This window comes from Dermacentor albipictus, chromosome 7 (genome assembly GCF_038994185.2).
Source record: "Dermacentor albipictus isolate Rhodes 1998 colony chromosome 7, USDA_Dalb.pri_finalv2, whole genome shotgun sequence".
Classification (NCBI taxonomy): domain Eukaryota; kingdom Metazoa; phylum Arthropoda; class Arachnida; order Ixodida; family Ixodidae; genus Dermacentor; species Dermacentor albipictus.
The window spans coordinates 102138154-102154518 of NC_091827.1; the positions used below are offsets into that span (position 1 = coordinate 102138154).

Sequence of the window (16365 nt, forward strand, 5' to 3'; positions counted from 1 at the left end):
AGAAAAATGAAATCTTTAAGAAATACGGGGGCTTGCGAGCGTGTTGGGGATGCGAAAGGTTAGGAGGTATTCAGGGGAGTCGTTGGCGGCATGTTTTTGAGGCATTAGAACGGCCGGTCAAGCAATAGGTCGAGTAATTTTGAAATAGTTAAGGTGGCGACGAGTAGTCTGCGGTGCAATGTGTGGGGTGACTGAAAGGCAGCGGCATGGTCTTTCAAGGGGCACTGCCCCACGCGCTTAACGTAGGTGTCGTTACGGCGGCATCCAGAAGGCGATACTCCGGGTTGAGGCGCCGAAAAAGGCATACTGACTGAAGTCAATATGCCTTTTTCGGCGCCTCAACCCGGAGTATCGCCTTCTGGATGCCGCCGTAACGACACCTACGTTAAGCGCGTGGGGCAGTGCCCCTTGAAAGACCATGCCGCTGCCTTTCAGTCAACCCACACATTGCACCGCAGACTACTCGTCGCCACCTTAACTATTTCAAAATTACTCGACCTATTGCTTGACCGGCCGTTCTAATGCCTCAAAAACATGCCGCCAACGACTCCCCTGAATACCTCCTAACCTTTCGCATCCCCAACACGCTCCCAAGCCCCCGTATTTCTTAAAGATTTCATTTTTCTCTTTCTTTTTCTTTCACCCGCCCCCCCTTTGTTGTGTCTTGGTACGGCCCTGGCTCCCCCCTGCTTTTTTTTCCTTTTTTCCCCCTTTTTTCTGCTTCTATTTCTTTTCTTTCCTCCCCGCGTGCCCACTCTCACGCTCTTGTCCCTTCGTCTTGAGAATGAGGCTCACAGACGTCGGACGACAACGCCTGTTCCCTCTTGTAATCTCTCTCTTTAAAACCAGCCGCCAGCGACAACACCCGCACGTGACGTCACTGCACTAACCCTTTAAAACTAACACGCCGAGGATGACGAGGCCGCCTTTGACGAAGATAGGTCCACCTATCGAAACGTTGGCCAGCCTGTCTGAGGCACTTCAACCCTGTTTTAAAAAAGTTTATACCTTAGTTGCACCAGAAATACCAGCATTCATTGAGCCGACAAATTCTTAATAATGCAAAGGTAATTATGTTAAACCACTACATAACATTGTGCATGTTGCCACGCAGCCTGCATTCATGTACCGCACAAATCGCTTTGGACAACGCAAGCGTTGCAGCAAAGCGGAACACCACAAGCGTCCGTCAAGATACGCGGAGTGCGCGTGCCTGCCAGCCTGCGTGTGCACGACCTCCCAACGTGGTGCTATCCCAACAACTGGAAACGACGGCGTGTGATTTCAGCAAGAGAGGTGGCTCGCGGTAGAGGAAGTTTCTGGCTACGTGGCAATATAAAGTGAGGCAATGCTTACATTAAATCAAAATGGTGAGGCAAGTACCAGTCTCGACGTATCTGTCCTGACGTGCTGAGAAACACACTCATCTTCTGTGCTTGTCATTTTTCCAAGAAGCCATCAGTAGGGAAAGCTAAGCGTAATGCCAATATAGCGTCGTAGCTGATTTTCTAGACGAGCTGCGGTAATGTTGGGCTGCTGCGTTCCTGCTTTGATCATGTGTGTGGTTCAGTAGCGCAGGATCGAGGTCTAGTCAAAGAACGCCAAGCCAGTGAGTAATGAATTTTCAGCTTTGTAATGAACTACTAGTGGTGCATGTAATGCGGCTGTATAGTGGCCAAAAACAGTTTTAGCAGAGCGTTTACGGTCCACTCCGCTCAGACCGGCGTATCATAACAATCCGCACACTGGTGCGCATGCGCACAACGCTTATGGCGGCAGCGGAACGTAGAACGCTGCCCACGTTCGGCTAGGAACCCGATTTTGCGGAGCATCAGGGTGCGTCTAGTTGCTTTCTTTGTCGTTTTACAGCTCATCTGAGAGCATGTAACTGACATCTCTGGGAGACGCGCATGTTAGATAAGCGAAGTCAGCGCATTCTATGCAGCCACCGGTGCGCGTGAAATGTGCGCGGAGCGGAGCGTAGGCAACGCTCTGCTAAAACTGTCTATTGCCTCTTCTTCTCCCCCTCCGCTTCGATGGTGGGGTAGAGTGAGCTAAGCCTACATAAACGTTATTAATGAGAGCCGTTGCAACCGTGACGAAGACAAGTTATTTTGACAAAACATTTGCTCTACTATCATTCCTTGTTTGATCAGTGTTCATTACTTAAGACCTCGAACTTGTTCTGAACTTAGATCTTTCTTTTGCGTTGACGTATAAATTATACATTTGTTGCCTTATTCTTATTTTTCATAACCTTGGCCTTTCCGGCGCCTGGCCTTCCTATAAGGGAGGAACCTTGTTTCGTTTTATATGTGTTCGTCGATATATCAATCTTATTGCTCATTTCATCGCTGTTTTGTTTAACATATTCACTTAGGCGCAAAGCTACAGAGTGAGCCTACTTGGTATGTTTGTCAGAATTGGGTACAAAGTCTTGTGGAGCCGCAACGTACAGGTTTTCTCCGTTATCTCGGGTTCTGACGGAGAAATATGTATCTCTGGTAGCATCGACATCAGCTTCCCTTCAAGCGACACATTCATAGGACTTTTGCTTTCGAGTGCTGAAAAGCTATATGCTCAGGTAACAGACTTACAGCTGTTTGTACAATGTTGTCGTATTTTTCATTTTTTTGCTATTTTTTTCGTTTCCGGTTTCTTTTTGTCATTCACATCGCGTCGTATCATTTGTCATATTTCCTGAAACTTTTCTATTAACATTGCGCAATATTTGTTAACACTGGTGGCGAGTCTTGGTCCTGCTTACCACGCTTATTCTCGCAAACAGTTTTGATCAATCTGACAAAATAGCTCATGATATACCAACACTACGACGCTATAAGGCACCAAGCAGCCAACCCTCGACATAATTCGAATGGTGGACTCACAGCTGGAAGCTGAACAGCGTCGTTCTTCTGGCCCAAACCTTTGTTGAGAACAAGTCAGCGATGCTTGCTCTGCCAATGTCTCGAGCCTAAATGAAGATAAGGGGAAAAACTTTTAAATTTTAGGACTTAAGTTTGTACGCTGGGCTAGTTGACATGTCTTACTGCAAGTTTAAAGTGTACAGCACTCGACGCAGGGAATAAAAACGAAACGCACACATAGGCACAAAAATGCCGCGCTACTTTGTACGCGTTTATTTCCAGGATCAAAGCTGCACATGTAACACTCAGAAGATGCGTCACTGAGCATGTGCCCAGAATAGACTGGCAAATAAAGTCAGAAGACACGAGTATCATGGTTTACATTGAGAATTACATTGATAATATGTGCAAATATTGTAACATTTTTGTCCATGATGAACGCGATGGTTGGTTCATGCGTCAGCACGCTTTAATGAGTAATTAGTCATTTCGTCAACGCTTTTGCTAAGCACCCTGGCAACCTTCACGAGACGCCAGCAGGTAGTATTAGGTGTAGTGCAAGAAATTGATCTGGCTGCGTTTTTACTCATTTTACTGCCGTACTCATACAACCTATCAATGATAAATCTGCCTGTTCGTGCCCGAATGTCATTGGAATAAACCTCTATGGTTGCAGTTGTGGAGCTTGTCTAGCAAAGAAAAAAGTAAACGACAATCGGGCGACGTCGCGGCAATGGATCACTAGGGTTAACTTTTTGAAAGGGTGTACATGCGAATCTTGCAAAATTATGGTGTGTGGGAAAGCATATCGTTCACTGATCGCTACCGTTCGCCATTTGTGCATAGGCCCTTCTTGCAGACATCGTTCAGCATACGTATTCACGAGTTCACCCTGACTGGCATTCACTCCAGGCTCATTTCATGGGCTTTAGATAAGGCGTTAAGGAGTGGTTAAGGCTGTGTGTGGACGTGACAGTGAACGTGAGTGAGCATGAGGTAACGTGAGTACGAACAAACTTCAGTGACGGTCAGTGGACGTGAGTATTCACCTGAGTGACTGCCGGCGAGTGTGAAGGGACCCGAGTATGTATGTGAGTGCTAATTAGATGGTGTTGACGCGTGTGTGAACATCAGTGGGCCCTGGTAAGTGTGAATGGAAGCTGCTCTGAACGGCAAGTTAATATTCGTGAGCACGACTAGGAGCGTGAGTGAGTGCCAGCTAGTGTCAGCACAAATGAGTATGTGTGAGTACACAGACTACGAAAGGATTGGTGCATGAGTATGAGTGACTGTCCGCTTACTCTGCCAACCTGTGTTTGCAGCCATTGCTTAACCTGTGCTTAAGCCCTACGCTTAAGTCATTCAGACTGGGCGTTGTCTTTTCCGGGCACAGAGAAAATAACACCACTCTCACACAAACACACCAGATGACTCACCGCTGCCTTTTGGCGCTTGGCCTCATCGATGATGTCGTCAACGACGTGTGCTGGGGCGTTCCTGGCGAACTTAATGACCACTTGCTTGGCTGCTGGGAACCGGCCCATCGCCATCAGCCACCTGGGAGACTCTGGCAAAAAACTGGGCTGCTCGGTTAAACGCCGCTCATTCTATTCGCCGCTCACTGTCAGTAATATCGCCAGTCGAGACCTATGCGAAATGCCACCGGCCCCTCGAAGATAGCAGTATATTCAGAGTCAAGAAAATAATTTTTCTTGGCGACGGAAATAAGCGTTTCCTGCGCATGGTGAAAAATATGTCATGTGCTAATTTTCCTACCACAAATATACTTCTTCTCACAAACTATATAGAAGTCAGTTGTGTGCTTGTATCTGGTTACCTCTGTCATATATCGCGCTGTTATTAAATCATGAATAACCACCTTGCACAGAACATCCACATACAAAACCTCTCAAGACGGCCGAGTCTCTAATTTCATCAGGGTAAATAATTCGAAGCGGTGCCATCAGGTTCTTATGGAACTTGTTTTCCAAACTAATATTGGAGCAACATATGTATACGCTAGCACAGTTTTCAGACAGGCAAACTAAATTACGCTAAATTAGCTTGAAGTCAATTCAAAACAGCGCTGCATTATTGTTAACAAGGCATGAACTCTTGAGCATGACATAAAATATTTTAAACAACTAATGAGTTAGCCTCAGTTATGAAGGAGACGTGCTTTCCTGCATTGAACTTTCCTAGGTACTATGTTTCTATGTCGAAACACCGTCTGAAAAATAATTACCTTCATCCTGTAACTATGCGTCACTGCGTCATGACCACCGGTAAAGCTAAAATGATTATTTGCTAGCATTCCTGTTTTTCTGATTTTATTCTTTCCATGCAGTAAGGCAGTGAAATAGTCAAGCAGATGTGGCCCAATGGTCATGCGGATCTGAAATTTCTCATGCGTCGAAACATTTGCTGCATCCCCGAAAGTTCTTGTACTTCCTCTTCTTGTTTTGGTTTTTCTCAATTGTTTTTTTATGGTGGAAGAGTATTTTGTAATGGAGAGCTTTGTTTTATGAGGTGCATACCCTGCTTTGTCTAACGGTGCGCATTTATTATTAATTTGAGGTCAGGAACAGGGTTGGGTGATGATGAATGTAACGCGGCATGAACTGCAAGTGAAGTTGCGTTTTTTGTATTTATGTTGCTGTCATCCTTCTACCGTAACACCTTCGGCCGTAAGTAGGAATTTCTATAAGCAAACCAGCTCGCCCGATTTTGTGCTCTGGTAATGTCTTCCTCAAGGCAGGCATGTATGTCCTGCTGCATCTTCAATATGTTGTGGGAATCCTCGGATCCCATGTCCGTCGCACGCGCGGTGAGCGTCGCGTCGGGTGCACGCGCGCCAAGTAGGTTGGGGAGGGGAAACCTTCAATTCGTGGCCGGCGCACCCGAATCGCAAGCGCTATCAGCGTCACCGGGTGTGTCACGTGAGATCCCTCTGATATCGCCCGAATTTCTTTGGCCGCCAGCAAGCTGCGAGTGTGCAAGTTTCCGGCGCCGCTTTCCGCCGCCGTTTTCCCGCACGTGGCTAGTCAGCTACGTTTTATTGCGTTAGCAACTTCACGGACGCTCCAGGCGCATTTCTGCCGTCGCCGTCGCAGTGAGGCTCTGTATAAAGTGCGAGGGCGATAAAACCGTTGCCGCGCGCCGTGCGCTGTATGTGCGAGTGAAGGCTTGCGAGGTTAAACCGGCGAACGCGGTTCAACCTCGCGTGGGCGAGCGAGGAACGCGGGCCTGAAGCATGTCATCTCCTGTCGCGAGAGAGGCACATGTCAGGAAAGGAAGGAGGGGCGTTCTTCTCCGGTGGCTGCTAGGCTGCCTCGGTGTCGTCCTCGCCCGCCACTCAGTACAGAGCGAAGACATCCGCGGCGTCTACACGACGTTGGGCATGCGAATGGCGGACACCGTAGTAAGGACGCGTTGCCTGCGCTCTTGCATCTTGAAAAGCAATCTGCGACGTGGCCAAAGTGCGCGCCCGCGCACGCCTCATCTTCAAAGTGATCTACGATGTTTGCAGGGTGCGCGTAGTGCCGGTAGCTTCGTATGCGCTGTGCTTTCGAGGTTTCGTTCGCGTTGAAGCGAGAGATGCACGAAGGTCAATTCGCTTGCTGCTGCAGCGATTCCTCACTGCTGGATTTTGACAGCGGGTTTCCGCACTCAACGAGCGAGATGTGTTCATGTTTACCTGTGCGCGCGTGACACCATGGTTGCTATTCACTTAGTAAGTTTATGTCTCCAAGTCTATACGGGCGGTGAAACTACTGTAGCGTACTCGTTAAAAGTACGGAGTACGGTAGCGTACTCGCACTCGTTAGCGTGCGCGTATTCGTAGTGTTAGAAAACGTTGGCGGGCTATTCGGCTTGAATCCATGATAGAATGAGTAAGCGCGACTGAAAAAATACGTAGGAAGAAGCAGATACACAAAGACGGCGCTGCCCCTGTGTGTCTGCTTCTTTCTAAGTCCTCGTTCAGTCACGCTTACACATTATATGATTCTTAATTTAGTTAGCAAGCGATTGTTTACAAGTTAATACGGCCGGTAAAACTACTATCCTTACTTCGTACAGCTATCTACTAATTTGCTATAGCAATCGGTGTTTCGCTCTTCGGTTGTAACTGCGACTTTCTTTCTTTTCTTTTTTTTTGCCGTGGGAGTCATCGCGGCCGCCCATATTCCCTCCTGGTAAGTAGCAAGCTCTTCTTTACCTAGGGCAGTATTGTCTTCGATGGAACCCGCAGTTATGTCAACTATATAGCTGGCTGGCCTGCTCGTTAATTGCAATCGTAATAAATGCTTTCCGAATGCACACGTGCTCGTCCTGTATTGTTTCCTCGAGCGTGCACCAGACCGCGGTTTATGGGCAGGGTGCGTCCACCACGGCGCTCGGTGTGCCGAAGCAACGCGCCACTGGCATCCCCCCGTGTAGCGACAAGATTAAGCACAACAGATGTTTCGCATAACCCTCGCCTGTCTTCTTGCACTGCCAATGTGCTTTAGCATAAATGCGACGCCATTGTTACATTTACGTTTGTTAAAGAACTAGCCCAATTATTGTCAGATTAATTTACAGTAGAAGCTACTGTATTATCTACTACTAGCTACTGTATTAGCTACTGTATCACTATTACCTACTGTAGCTACTAATAGCTACTGTATCCAGCTATTGTATTAGAAGCTACTGTATTAATAGCTACTGTATCATAAATCTGTAAGCACGGGTTTCGTTGACCTGTGTGCTTTATTTTCGAATATGGCGAATATGATTGGCAGAGCAAGCTGAAGTTCTGGACAACAGTGTGGTCTCCAATATTGTTCATCCTACGGGAACCCCGTGCACTGGTTCTTCGAGCGCTGCTTCGTTCCTTAGGACAATTTATTCATTTTCCTTTATTCAATTAAATACCCTTAGAGTGACGAAAATTTTACAGGATGCTGCAAGTCGGAGAAACATAAAAATACAGAGCGATGACAGCAGCAAATATAATAGCAAGTGGAGAACTAACAAAGAAGGCCATAACCCGACCCTGCATGCATCGCTGAGTCTGCTTGCATCCAGCTCGCTCAGGAGGTGAAGTAATCCACTATGTGCCATCGAAAAACAGCTAAAAGGAATTTGCAAAAAGGAGTTTGCTGCCGCGAAGCAAGTTTAAACGTACTTGCTCCAGGAGAAACCTATGAAATTGCGATGTATGTCATTAAAATGTTCCAAATAAACGACGCTCCAAATTCGAGGAAACTGAATAAATTAAATGTAGAAATAATGGGTCGGGGGCGAGAGGTGTACTTGTGCACCTTGCGGCTACAGCTATCAGCTCACTGTCAAAATTGTGGTTTCGAGACAGATTCTTAGAATAAATCTGGCTTATCAAAACAGGGATAGGTCGTGAGGGGAAGCATCATCGTGATATTTTATAGCAAGAAGGGGAAGGGCGAGGAATGTGCAATGGATTCCTCACTAGTACTTTAAGACAAAACAATGCACTTATGTTTGCTCCAGTAGCGCTATCACAGCCTGAATCAGGTTACCTTCTCTTCGTTCTTTTTCCTTTGTATGTTCTAGTGATTAGATTTACACGGCATTTCCGATATCCTATATAATGAAAAGTCGACATAACGAACCTAGATTTACCGACATTCGCGATGTAACGAACTATTTTCATTTCCTGATTATAGTTGCATTGAAACCCGCGTATTTATTTTTCGCTATTTAACGAAGTACCTTAGCGACAGAGGTTCGATTTCACGAAGCTTTCGCTCATTTCAATCATCTACTTGGAACCGGTATGGCTAGTGAATCTACAGAATACTATGTCGGCCAAGGCAAAAGTTATTTAAAGCGTCCTTCTGTGCGAAAACTTCGAGCGGCAAAGCCGCTGTCAAAGCCTGGGCGCCAGGATTCGGTGGGTAGGGAACACCTGTGCGTCATTTGTCGCGTGGATAAATAGCTCGGAGAAACACGAGGGCTGACGATTCCTTTTGCGCAACAGGGATGGGAAAGGAGCGAACGGGCCGTAACGTGATCAAGCACGCACTAGACGAAAGGTGTGTGTGGGGGGGGGGGGGGGGGGGCACACGCCGGACGCAGGTAATCTCTTCGCGGCAAGCTGAAATGGATAGTGCCTTCACGCGCATATTGTTGTTCCCTTGCGTCTAGCGTTGGCAGTGGCGTAATCTCAAGTTTCCGAGGCACGGTACGAAGCGCTACTCGCGCTGTGACTGCCAGTTCATGGTCATCGAGGGAGGTCTGCTAATGTTTGCCTGAGCGCGCGTGACACCGATAGCACTACGAACCTTACTTCGTGTAGTCTCTCTGATGGGTTTGTCTCAGGACCAAATCTGTATCTTTTTACACCCTGTTCTTAATTTGTGGGCGCCGGCTGCGGGAACTAAGCGCGGTCAGCTATGGCCTCCAATATTTGCGGCACCGCGCGGCCCGACACACGCAAATCACGGACGCCGTGAGCCACATCGATGCTTTGCTCTCGGTGCGATCCGCACCGCACGCGGTGGCGCTCATAGCCGTGCTACTGTGGCCCAACCTTCTTGCGATTTGTTTATAAGTGCTTACTAACAAGATATCTTATAGCATGGATGTTCTGGGAATTTGTGTAGTTGTGCTTATTGCTGAAATTTTAAAACCTCGAAACCTCGAACGGAATTCGTTCGAACATAGTTTTCTCTTCAAGTACAACTTCGTTATATCGCAGTTCAACTGTAAAAGGCATTTCTCTTACAAATAAAAGCATCCCTACTTTCTCTGTGTTCCGTCAATGCTGCAGTTCCGCTCCCACAGACAAGAGATTTCACCGGGACAGAAGAGGATTCTTCAAAAACCAGCAACAACTTTATAACTACGATCAGTATAAGGCGATACGCAGCGGTCATTTCAAGTGTCATTTTATATAGCACAAAAATGGCCTATTACAACGTATATTTTTCTCGCGTTTTGAAGGAAATAAGGCAGCGGTCACTAAGCCTTGGCTACAGTGCCACAGACGAAACAAATAAGGGTAAAAGAGGTGCGCGCAGTGTCGTAAGAATATGGATAAAATTAAAGATATTAAATTACAATCAAGCAGATAAGTAAACATTGCCTAATAATAAAGAAGCCTAAACAGGATAGTGGCATATTAACAGTGCGTACCTACCAGCCGAGCACGAACAGCGGCGCCAGTGGTAGCGCTGCGTATAGCTGGGTGGCACGCCAATCCCGCGTCAAGTAGTGTAGCCACGGCAACAGCAGCATGCCCGTCGTCCAGCCATTGCCCATGGTCATTGTCGGCATGTAGCGGTAGCGCGGCGACACCGTCTCCATGACTTGGCAACCGGCAACAGTAGCGTACAGAAGTTCGTCGAAGGCGTCGCTTTCCGAATGCCGCGTTGTAATACAAGCGATTTGGGTGAGAAGTTGGGGAACGCGTGCTGGTGAAGTGCTTGCTGACTGTTCGTTTCTTTGCTTGGTTAAAAAAATGACAAGTTCTTGCACGATGGGGTTTATCGTATACATGTTATTTTGTTTCGAGAAGGCCTCAGAAAACGAATTTAAGCTGTGGGAAAAGACAACAGCCAGGTTAAAGGGGGAAGGCAGAATTCCTTGTAGACTAAGATGACTAAGAATTCCTTGACTAAGATGACTAAGAGTTCCATGTAGACTAAGAAGGAACGGTGACGCTATGAGAAAAGGGGACGGTGATGCGTGCGAAGAGGCAGATAAATTATAATTAAACCGGACATGTTCACACTGGAACATAACTGCGGGCATACAATGAACACGAGAGGGACAAAGCAATACAAACTACTAAATATATAAAAACTTCAATTGTCGAACACCCTTCACGTACAACATGCGCACAAGAAGAAATGCGACCTCTTGATCTAGCTTTCATAGGGGACGTCACCTTGACAAACAGCCTCTTGTAGCAACAGTATCGGTACTTTTGTAGAAACTTTGTTCCCTCACTGAAATTTTCTCCTTGCTTACCCATAATGCCTCGAATACTCTAAATATCTAGGCATTTGGCATTGTGCTTATCTATGCAATATGCTTAAGGGAATTTGAGTACGGCGCAGAATTAGTGTATAGGAGCGAGCTCATAAAATGCATTCTGTGGACAAAACAGAAACAAAAACTAAAGGTGTTAACATTCCGACTTGTTGCCGAGGATGCAGACATCAAAACAATGACGCATAGAAAGCAGGAAACCAACAAACAAAACGTTCTTTTTTAGTAGTTTGTGCGCTCTGTCATTCGTCAGCGCTGTGTTTAAAAAAAAAAAAAACTTTTGCCTTGTTCACTCTTGCAATTTCGAACAAAAGTCGAAAATACAGGCGACGTAGGATTCCAAGATTCAGCGCTGCTGAATACAGCATAAGACGATAAGAGGGACACGATGCGACAGGCCAATCGAATTTTTGAGTGACGCTTCCTAGCCTGTGTCGTTCCTTTGTTCTACTGAAGCTTCTCAGATTTTTCTCAATATTTTTGTGCTTGTTGGCTGACAGGATGAGCCCTTCCGCTGCAAAACGCTTCTTTCCCAGGCGAAAAGAGCTGAGTACGTGCTGCCCGGTTACGTTACGATATTGAATCACTCGCATGAGAAAATGTCGGCGCACTGTCCTATCGCATCATGTATTTTCCTTTTCGCAATGCAACTCTTCAAGCCACCGTGTTCTTTTCCATCAAATGAACAAACTGCAATGCGGTGAAGTCAAGGTATTTATGAAACACTCTTAAAACTATCTTTTTTTTTCGTGTAGTCATGGGTCATAAAAAGTCTGGCGACTATCGCACAATCGCATGTACTGAAGTCGTACGCCGCGACCCCCTCCTCCCTCCTCGCATGCTGTGCCCTAGCGGTTGGTGACGCTTGTTTACCTACAGCTGCAACGAAGGGCGCCCCACTGGTTCGGTTGGTGGAAACTAAAGAAGATTTCGCCGAAAATAAGCGTGTTAACCGAGACACTGAATTCGGCGAGATGCAACTGGCCAAACCTGACAACGTTGACGAAACGTTGCTGACACTGCAGGCGCTGTACTTTGCGAACGCTCTCTCTAATGTAAGAAAGGAATAGTTTATTTGAAATCATCATTACCTCCACCAAGGCGAGAAGACGCAATGTGCGCAACGATTACCGTGCTCCTAGATTCAATAGCGGCCCATACGGTAATACAGCCGCGGTAAGCCTTTCGCGGAACGGCATTGCGCGACGGAGCATAATGCGACGGCTGACAAGTCAGCCAATAGTTTCTACAATGAGCATTAAACTCCTGCTTTCACTTAATCTGAGTCCTACTAAAGTCGATGCAAGGTGGTCGCATTCAGAGTAAGTTGTTTATCGTGACGTTCTCGCTCAGGGACCAATCTTTCGGACGTCGAAGATGTCCGAGACATGGATTGTTTGTTTTTGTCAGCGTTGTAAGTAAGCAACACGGTTAAACTGCGATAAGAATCGCTTGTTGGTCGTGCCATCGGAACGCTCTGCGAAGTGACGCTGCTTGATTTAAGAGCAACGCTGACTACCGACGACCCAGATCGCGGGCGCTAACGTCGCGTCGGAGTCGGTGCCATACTGGCCTAGATTTCGTGTGAACGGTCAGATTCAGCAGCTGCAGGAAAATTTCGGCCCGCTGGTCGAGTGTCTGCTTAATATGGATTTGCTGTATACGGTGGTCTTCTGCGGTCCATATTAAAAAACAGTACTCCGTCTTTTGTTGTATATGGCGAGCTTTACTGTACTATAGTAAAACCATAATTGCGGGCCCACAGGGAGCATCAAAGAGGCAGTAATATTAGAGGCATTACAATACAGTTGCCGCCTGAAGTACAACCATGACAGTGCACATCTCTCACTCAGAGTGTAAATGACGTCCGCGTATCCGGAGATTCCCAGGGCCACAATGAACCGCGAGATGTAGTACATGGTGACCGATGTCGAGAAGGCCGTCATGGTACTCGCTGCGACTGAGAGCACTATTCCGCCCAGTATGGTATTTTTGCGGCCGAACCTGCACAAATTGACAGATCATTCAATTAGGGAATGCCAAAGCAACAATAGGTACAAAACAAAGGTAACGTTTATTTGCCCTCACTCATTTTGTCAACGCTGATCGAATTTACTATGGCTGGTCACACCAATGCCGAAGACAGTTCTAAAAAAGCACAGTACGCCAACGCTTCATCCCTTCCTCGGTTTGAGGCATTGAAACTTAACACAGGGCATTTGTGCTATGAGGATAGCGTCCCCGTTCGTCTACGCCAATAAAAACACCACATTAGGCGCCAACGGACACGACCGGTGAAGAATCTAGTAACCTTCTTCGATATATGCTCAGGAGAAGGCTTGACCATTTGTGCAAAGTACTGCGCCAACATTTTGGAGAGAGCTTGACCTTTAGTGAAAGGTTTGTCCTAGCCAACAGGAAGGTGATCGTCTCTGCAGACTATGGGGCGCGGATGAAGGAGGAGAGTGAATGGGCGAGAGCCGTGACGTCACGCCACGTAACCACCTCGCCCCTCAGCGTGTTGCGCTTGGTACGCTGGCATCCCTGAACAGTAGCGCCCCTGTATATGTATATGGCAGCCGTATACAAAACTATGTGCCTATAAAGGCCGTAGAGGGGCCTGTACGGTAACACCAGTGAGTGCCTCGCCACACGCCACACCGGCAGAATGTGATCAGCCCCACTCGTACAGTCCCGCCGCATGCGAGCAGCACGTTATCACCTAAGCTGGGAGCCTTTATGCTCGTCTTAGCTACACGCTTCCCATCCTCTTTCTGGGTGGTCAAGCCGCAAGTGGGCGTCAAGTGATCATTTCAGCACCATGTAAACGGCGTGGTGATGAATGTGGTATGCTGCAGCGTAGAGGCCAAGTACGGCCAATCAGCGCACGAACAGGTCAATGAGTTCACAGTGGTGCTATGAGTTACGAGAGATGTTGCGTTGCTGTAAGGGGGGCCTAAAGACAAGTGCATAAAACCTATATGTAATAAAATTATGCCAACGATTAATTAGGTGCACCATGGCTACGGAATATACATTGTGAAAGTATGATGAAGTAATAAAATGCGTCAAAGTTAAACATTTGCAAGAAGCACTACTCCTTTAACAGAGCCCTTGAAGCGCAAACGCTTGAAGTCACGTGCCTTACAAAACTCACAGCGGCATCTTCCGGAAAGTCGTTATGTTGTGAAGTTATGGGGCTAATAACATGTAAAACATGTTCAAGAAACCTAGGAGAGCTTCAGTGTGAACAAACGGTTCTAGGCCAAGAAGCAATACGAAATGAAGAGGGATGTCCTGCTGGTATGCTACACGAAAGGATTTCTTGCTATCAGCTTTTGCTTCCCGACAATGCAAAAGGACGTGCAGGAAAGTCAGCCTCTGACCACATCTGCCGCAAGTTGGAGGTTCATTACCAGTCAGCAAAAAAAAAAAAAAATAGAAAGAAAAAATAGAAAGAAAAAAAACTGTGGGTGTTACGTATGTGTTGTATTCCGGGGCGAAAAAATAGGGCATCAGTTCGTCGTGTTTTCGTTGAGGAGGGCCAGGAACCTAACTGTGACTTAATCATGTGAACCTTATTATTTGTCTCAGCGTCCCACAAGCATGGCCAGTGGGTTCGCAGTTTCTTTCGCAAGAAAGGCTTCAGATCTGTGGCAGGGATAGCAGGGGTAGAATTAATAGCTTGCGATGTAATTGGTGTGGTCAATTGGTCTGCTCTCACATTACCCTCGATGCCTCTATGGTCAAGCACCCAGGATATATTGAGGTCGCTGTTAGATATTCACGCTCTGCACAGAACGGACTATAGTAGAACACAACTTAAAAAAAGAGCAGTTGGCAACCAAGCCACACGGACCGCGCGGCGTTGTGTTACTAGCCTAGCAAAGAAGGAAACAAAGTCGTCGTCATGCGACGTTTACAAAATGGCGTCATACTTCATACCTCCGGAGCGTCTGCTGTTCTTGAGTCTTTTCATCGGCGAAAGCGATAAATTGTGCAACATACTTGGACAGAGTGTGGGATTCTGAGCACTACATTCTTCAAAAGTCCGCGGTACAATTCATTTCACTTCTGAGCCCCGTTTACTCATGAAACTTGAATCCCAAGTGAAATGACACTTGACAGCAAATAGTTGCAGCGGAGCAAGCATTTTATTTCAGTTCAATAAAGAATTAAGCATTTACCGTTCCACAATAGTAGACACGTGAAAACGTGTAAAATTACGCGCTTTTAATTCATTAGTGTGGTTACCGCCTTATTTAGAAAGTTTGAACTACGAACTATTTGCAGCCTCGCGGAGGAACAGTGACTGGTGGTTATGAGGCCGCGGGCGGGGCTTCACTGCAGACTTAAGTTGCATCCGACTATAGAGCTCAATGAGTACGGCATCTAAGTGTTTACAGAATGCCGTCGAGGCTTTCACGACGCTTCGGAAGTCTGAAATATGATTGCTTTTTGAAGTTCTGATTTCCCTACACGATTCACAGCCGACAATAGTACATAGGCCTCGGCTGTAAAGAAACTTATTTCCTGGCGCAATACACCGGATTCCGAGAGGGATGGACCGACAGCTGCATAAAACACCCCGGCAAGTGACTTAGAAGAGTCTGTGTAAAACTCTGTTCACGAGTACTTGGACAGGAGTTCCGGAAAATGCATTCTAATATATGCCTCTGGCGCATGTTTACTGACCTATACAAAGGGTGTGTGACACGTGCGTGACGCTCTATCTGTTTCCACTGCCACGGCGGTAACAGTTTCCCTATATCCATAGGAGAATGTTCAAGCACTGGAACATCCATTTCCTCACTAAGGTTCCTTACACGAAAAGAGGTCGGCTTTTTCGCTGCAGGTCAGTTATGGAAGAGTGTGGCAGCGGTCAAATCGTTTATCGCTGAATAAGGAGGATGTTCAACGTACGCGTATACTTCCAGAAACTATTTAAAACTGGTATATGACCGCTGCAGATGAAATGACCACTGAATGGAGTATGCATAGATGCTTTGGATCGGCCATGTCCGGAAAGCACCGGTCTCGAGGCGGATATCGAGATGGTGAACGGGGTCAAGGACATTGAACGCACTTGGCGTTGCGGAATAATAGATTATAGCTCCGTATTCAGGGCATGAGCGGACAAGGCTGTTATACAAGTTTAAGAGACATTTTTGATCAGAGCTTCATGTGCCCGACAGAAAGTCTAGAAGTTTCATTGTTTTCAGACATTTTGTCTTCAGATGCTTAAGATGAGAAGTAAACGTCACTTTAGAATCCAAAATAATTCCTAAACACTTATGTTCGCTGCTCACAGAGAGCTCATCTTCATTGATTTCAATACTTGGAACTGGTGTGACGCCTCCCTTCCTCGAAAACCTTACGCAAGTGCTCTTCTGGGAGTTTAAAACCATTTTTATCTGCCCATATGGACAATCTCTTTATTCTAAGCTGCACTTATCGTTTGCAAATAGCATTACATGACTTC

General features: G+C 46.6%; 1 protein-coding gene across 2 annotated transcripts in view; it reads right to left on the reverse strand.

Annotated features, from left to right (window-relative positions):
* LOC135917233 (organic cation transporter protein-like) overlaps positions 1–16365 on the reverse strand; it is a 104257-nt gene that overhangs the window by 32120 nt on the left and 55772 nt on the right. Inside the window, exons 4-7 of one of the 2 annotated variants that reach the window (XM_065450771.2) lie at positions 12733–12887; positions 10030–10198; positions 4304–4445; positions 2889–2974 (exon numbers count right to left, since the gene is read on the reverse strand). In XM_065450771.2, coding sequence (XP_065306843.2) covers positions 2889–2974; positions 4304–4445; positions 10030–10198; positions 12733–12887 — 552 coding nt within the window. Of the gene's footprint in view, positions 1–2888; positions 2975–4303; positions 4446–10025; positions 10199–12732; positions 12888–16365 lie in introns of both variants that reach the window. The other variant, XM_065450772.2, reaches the window with a different exon arrangement.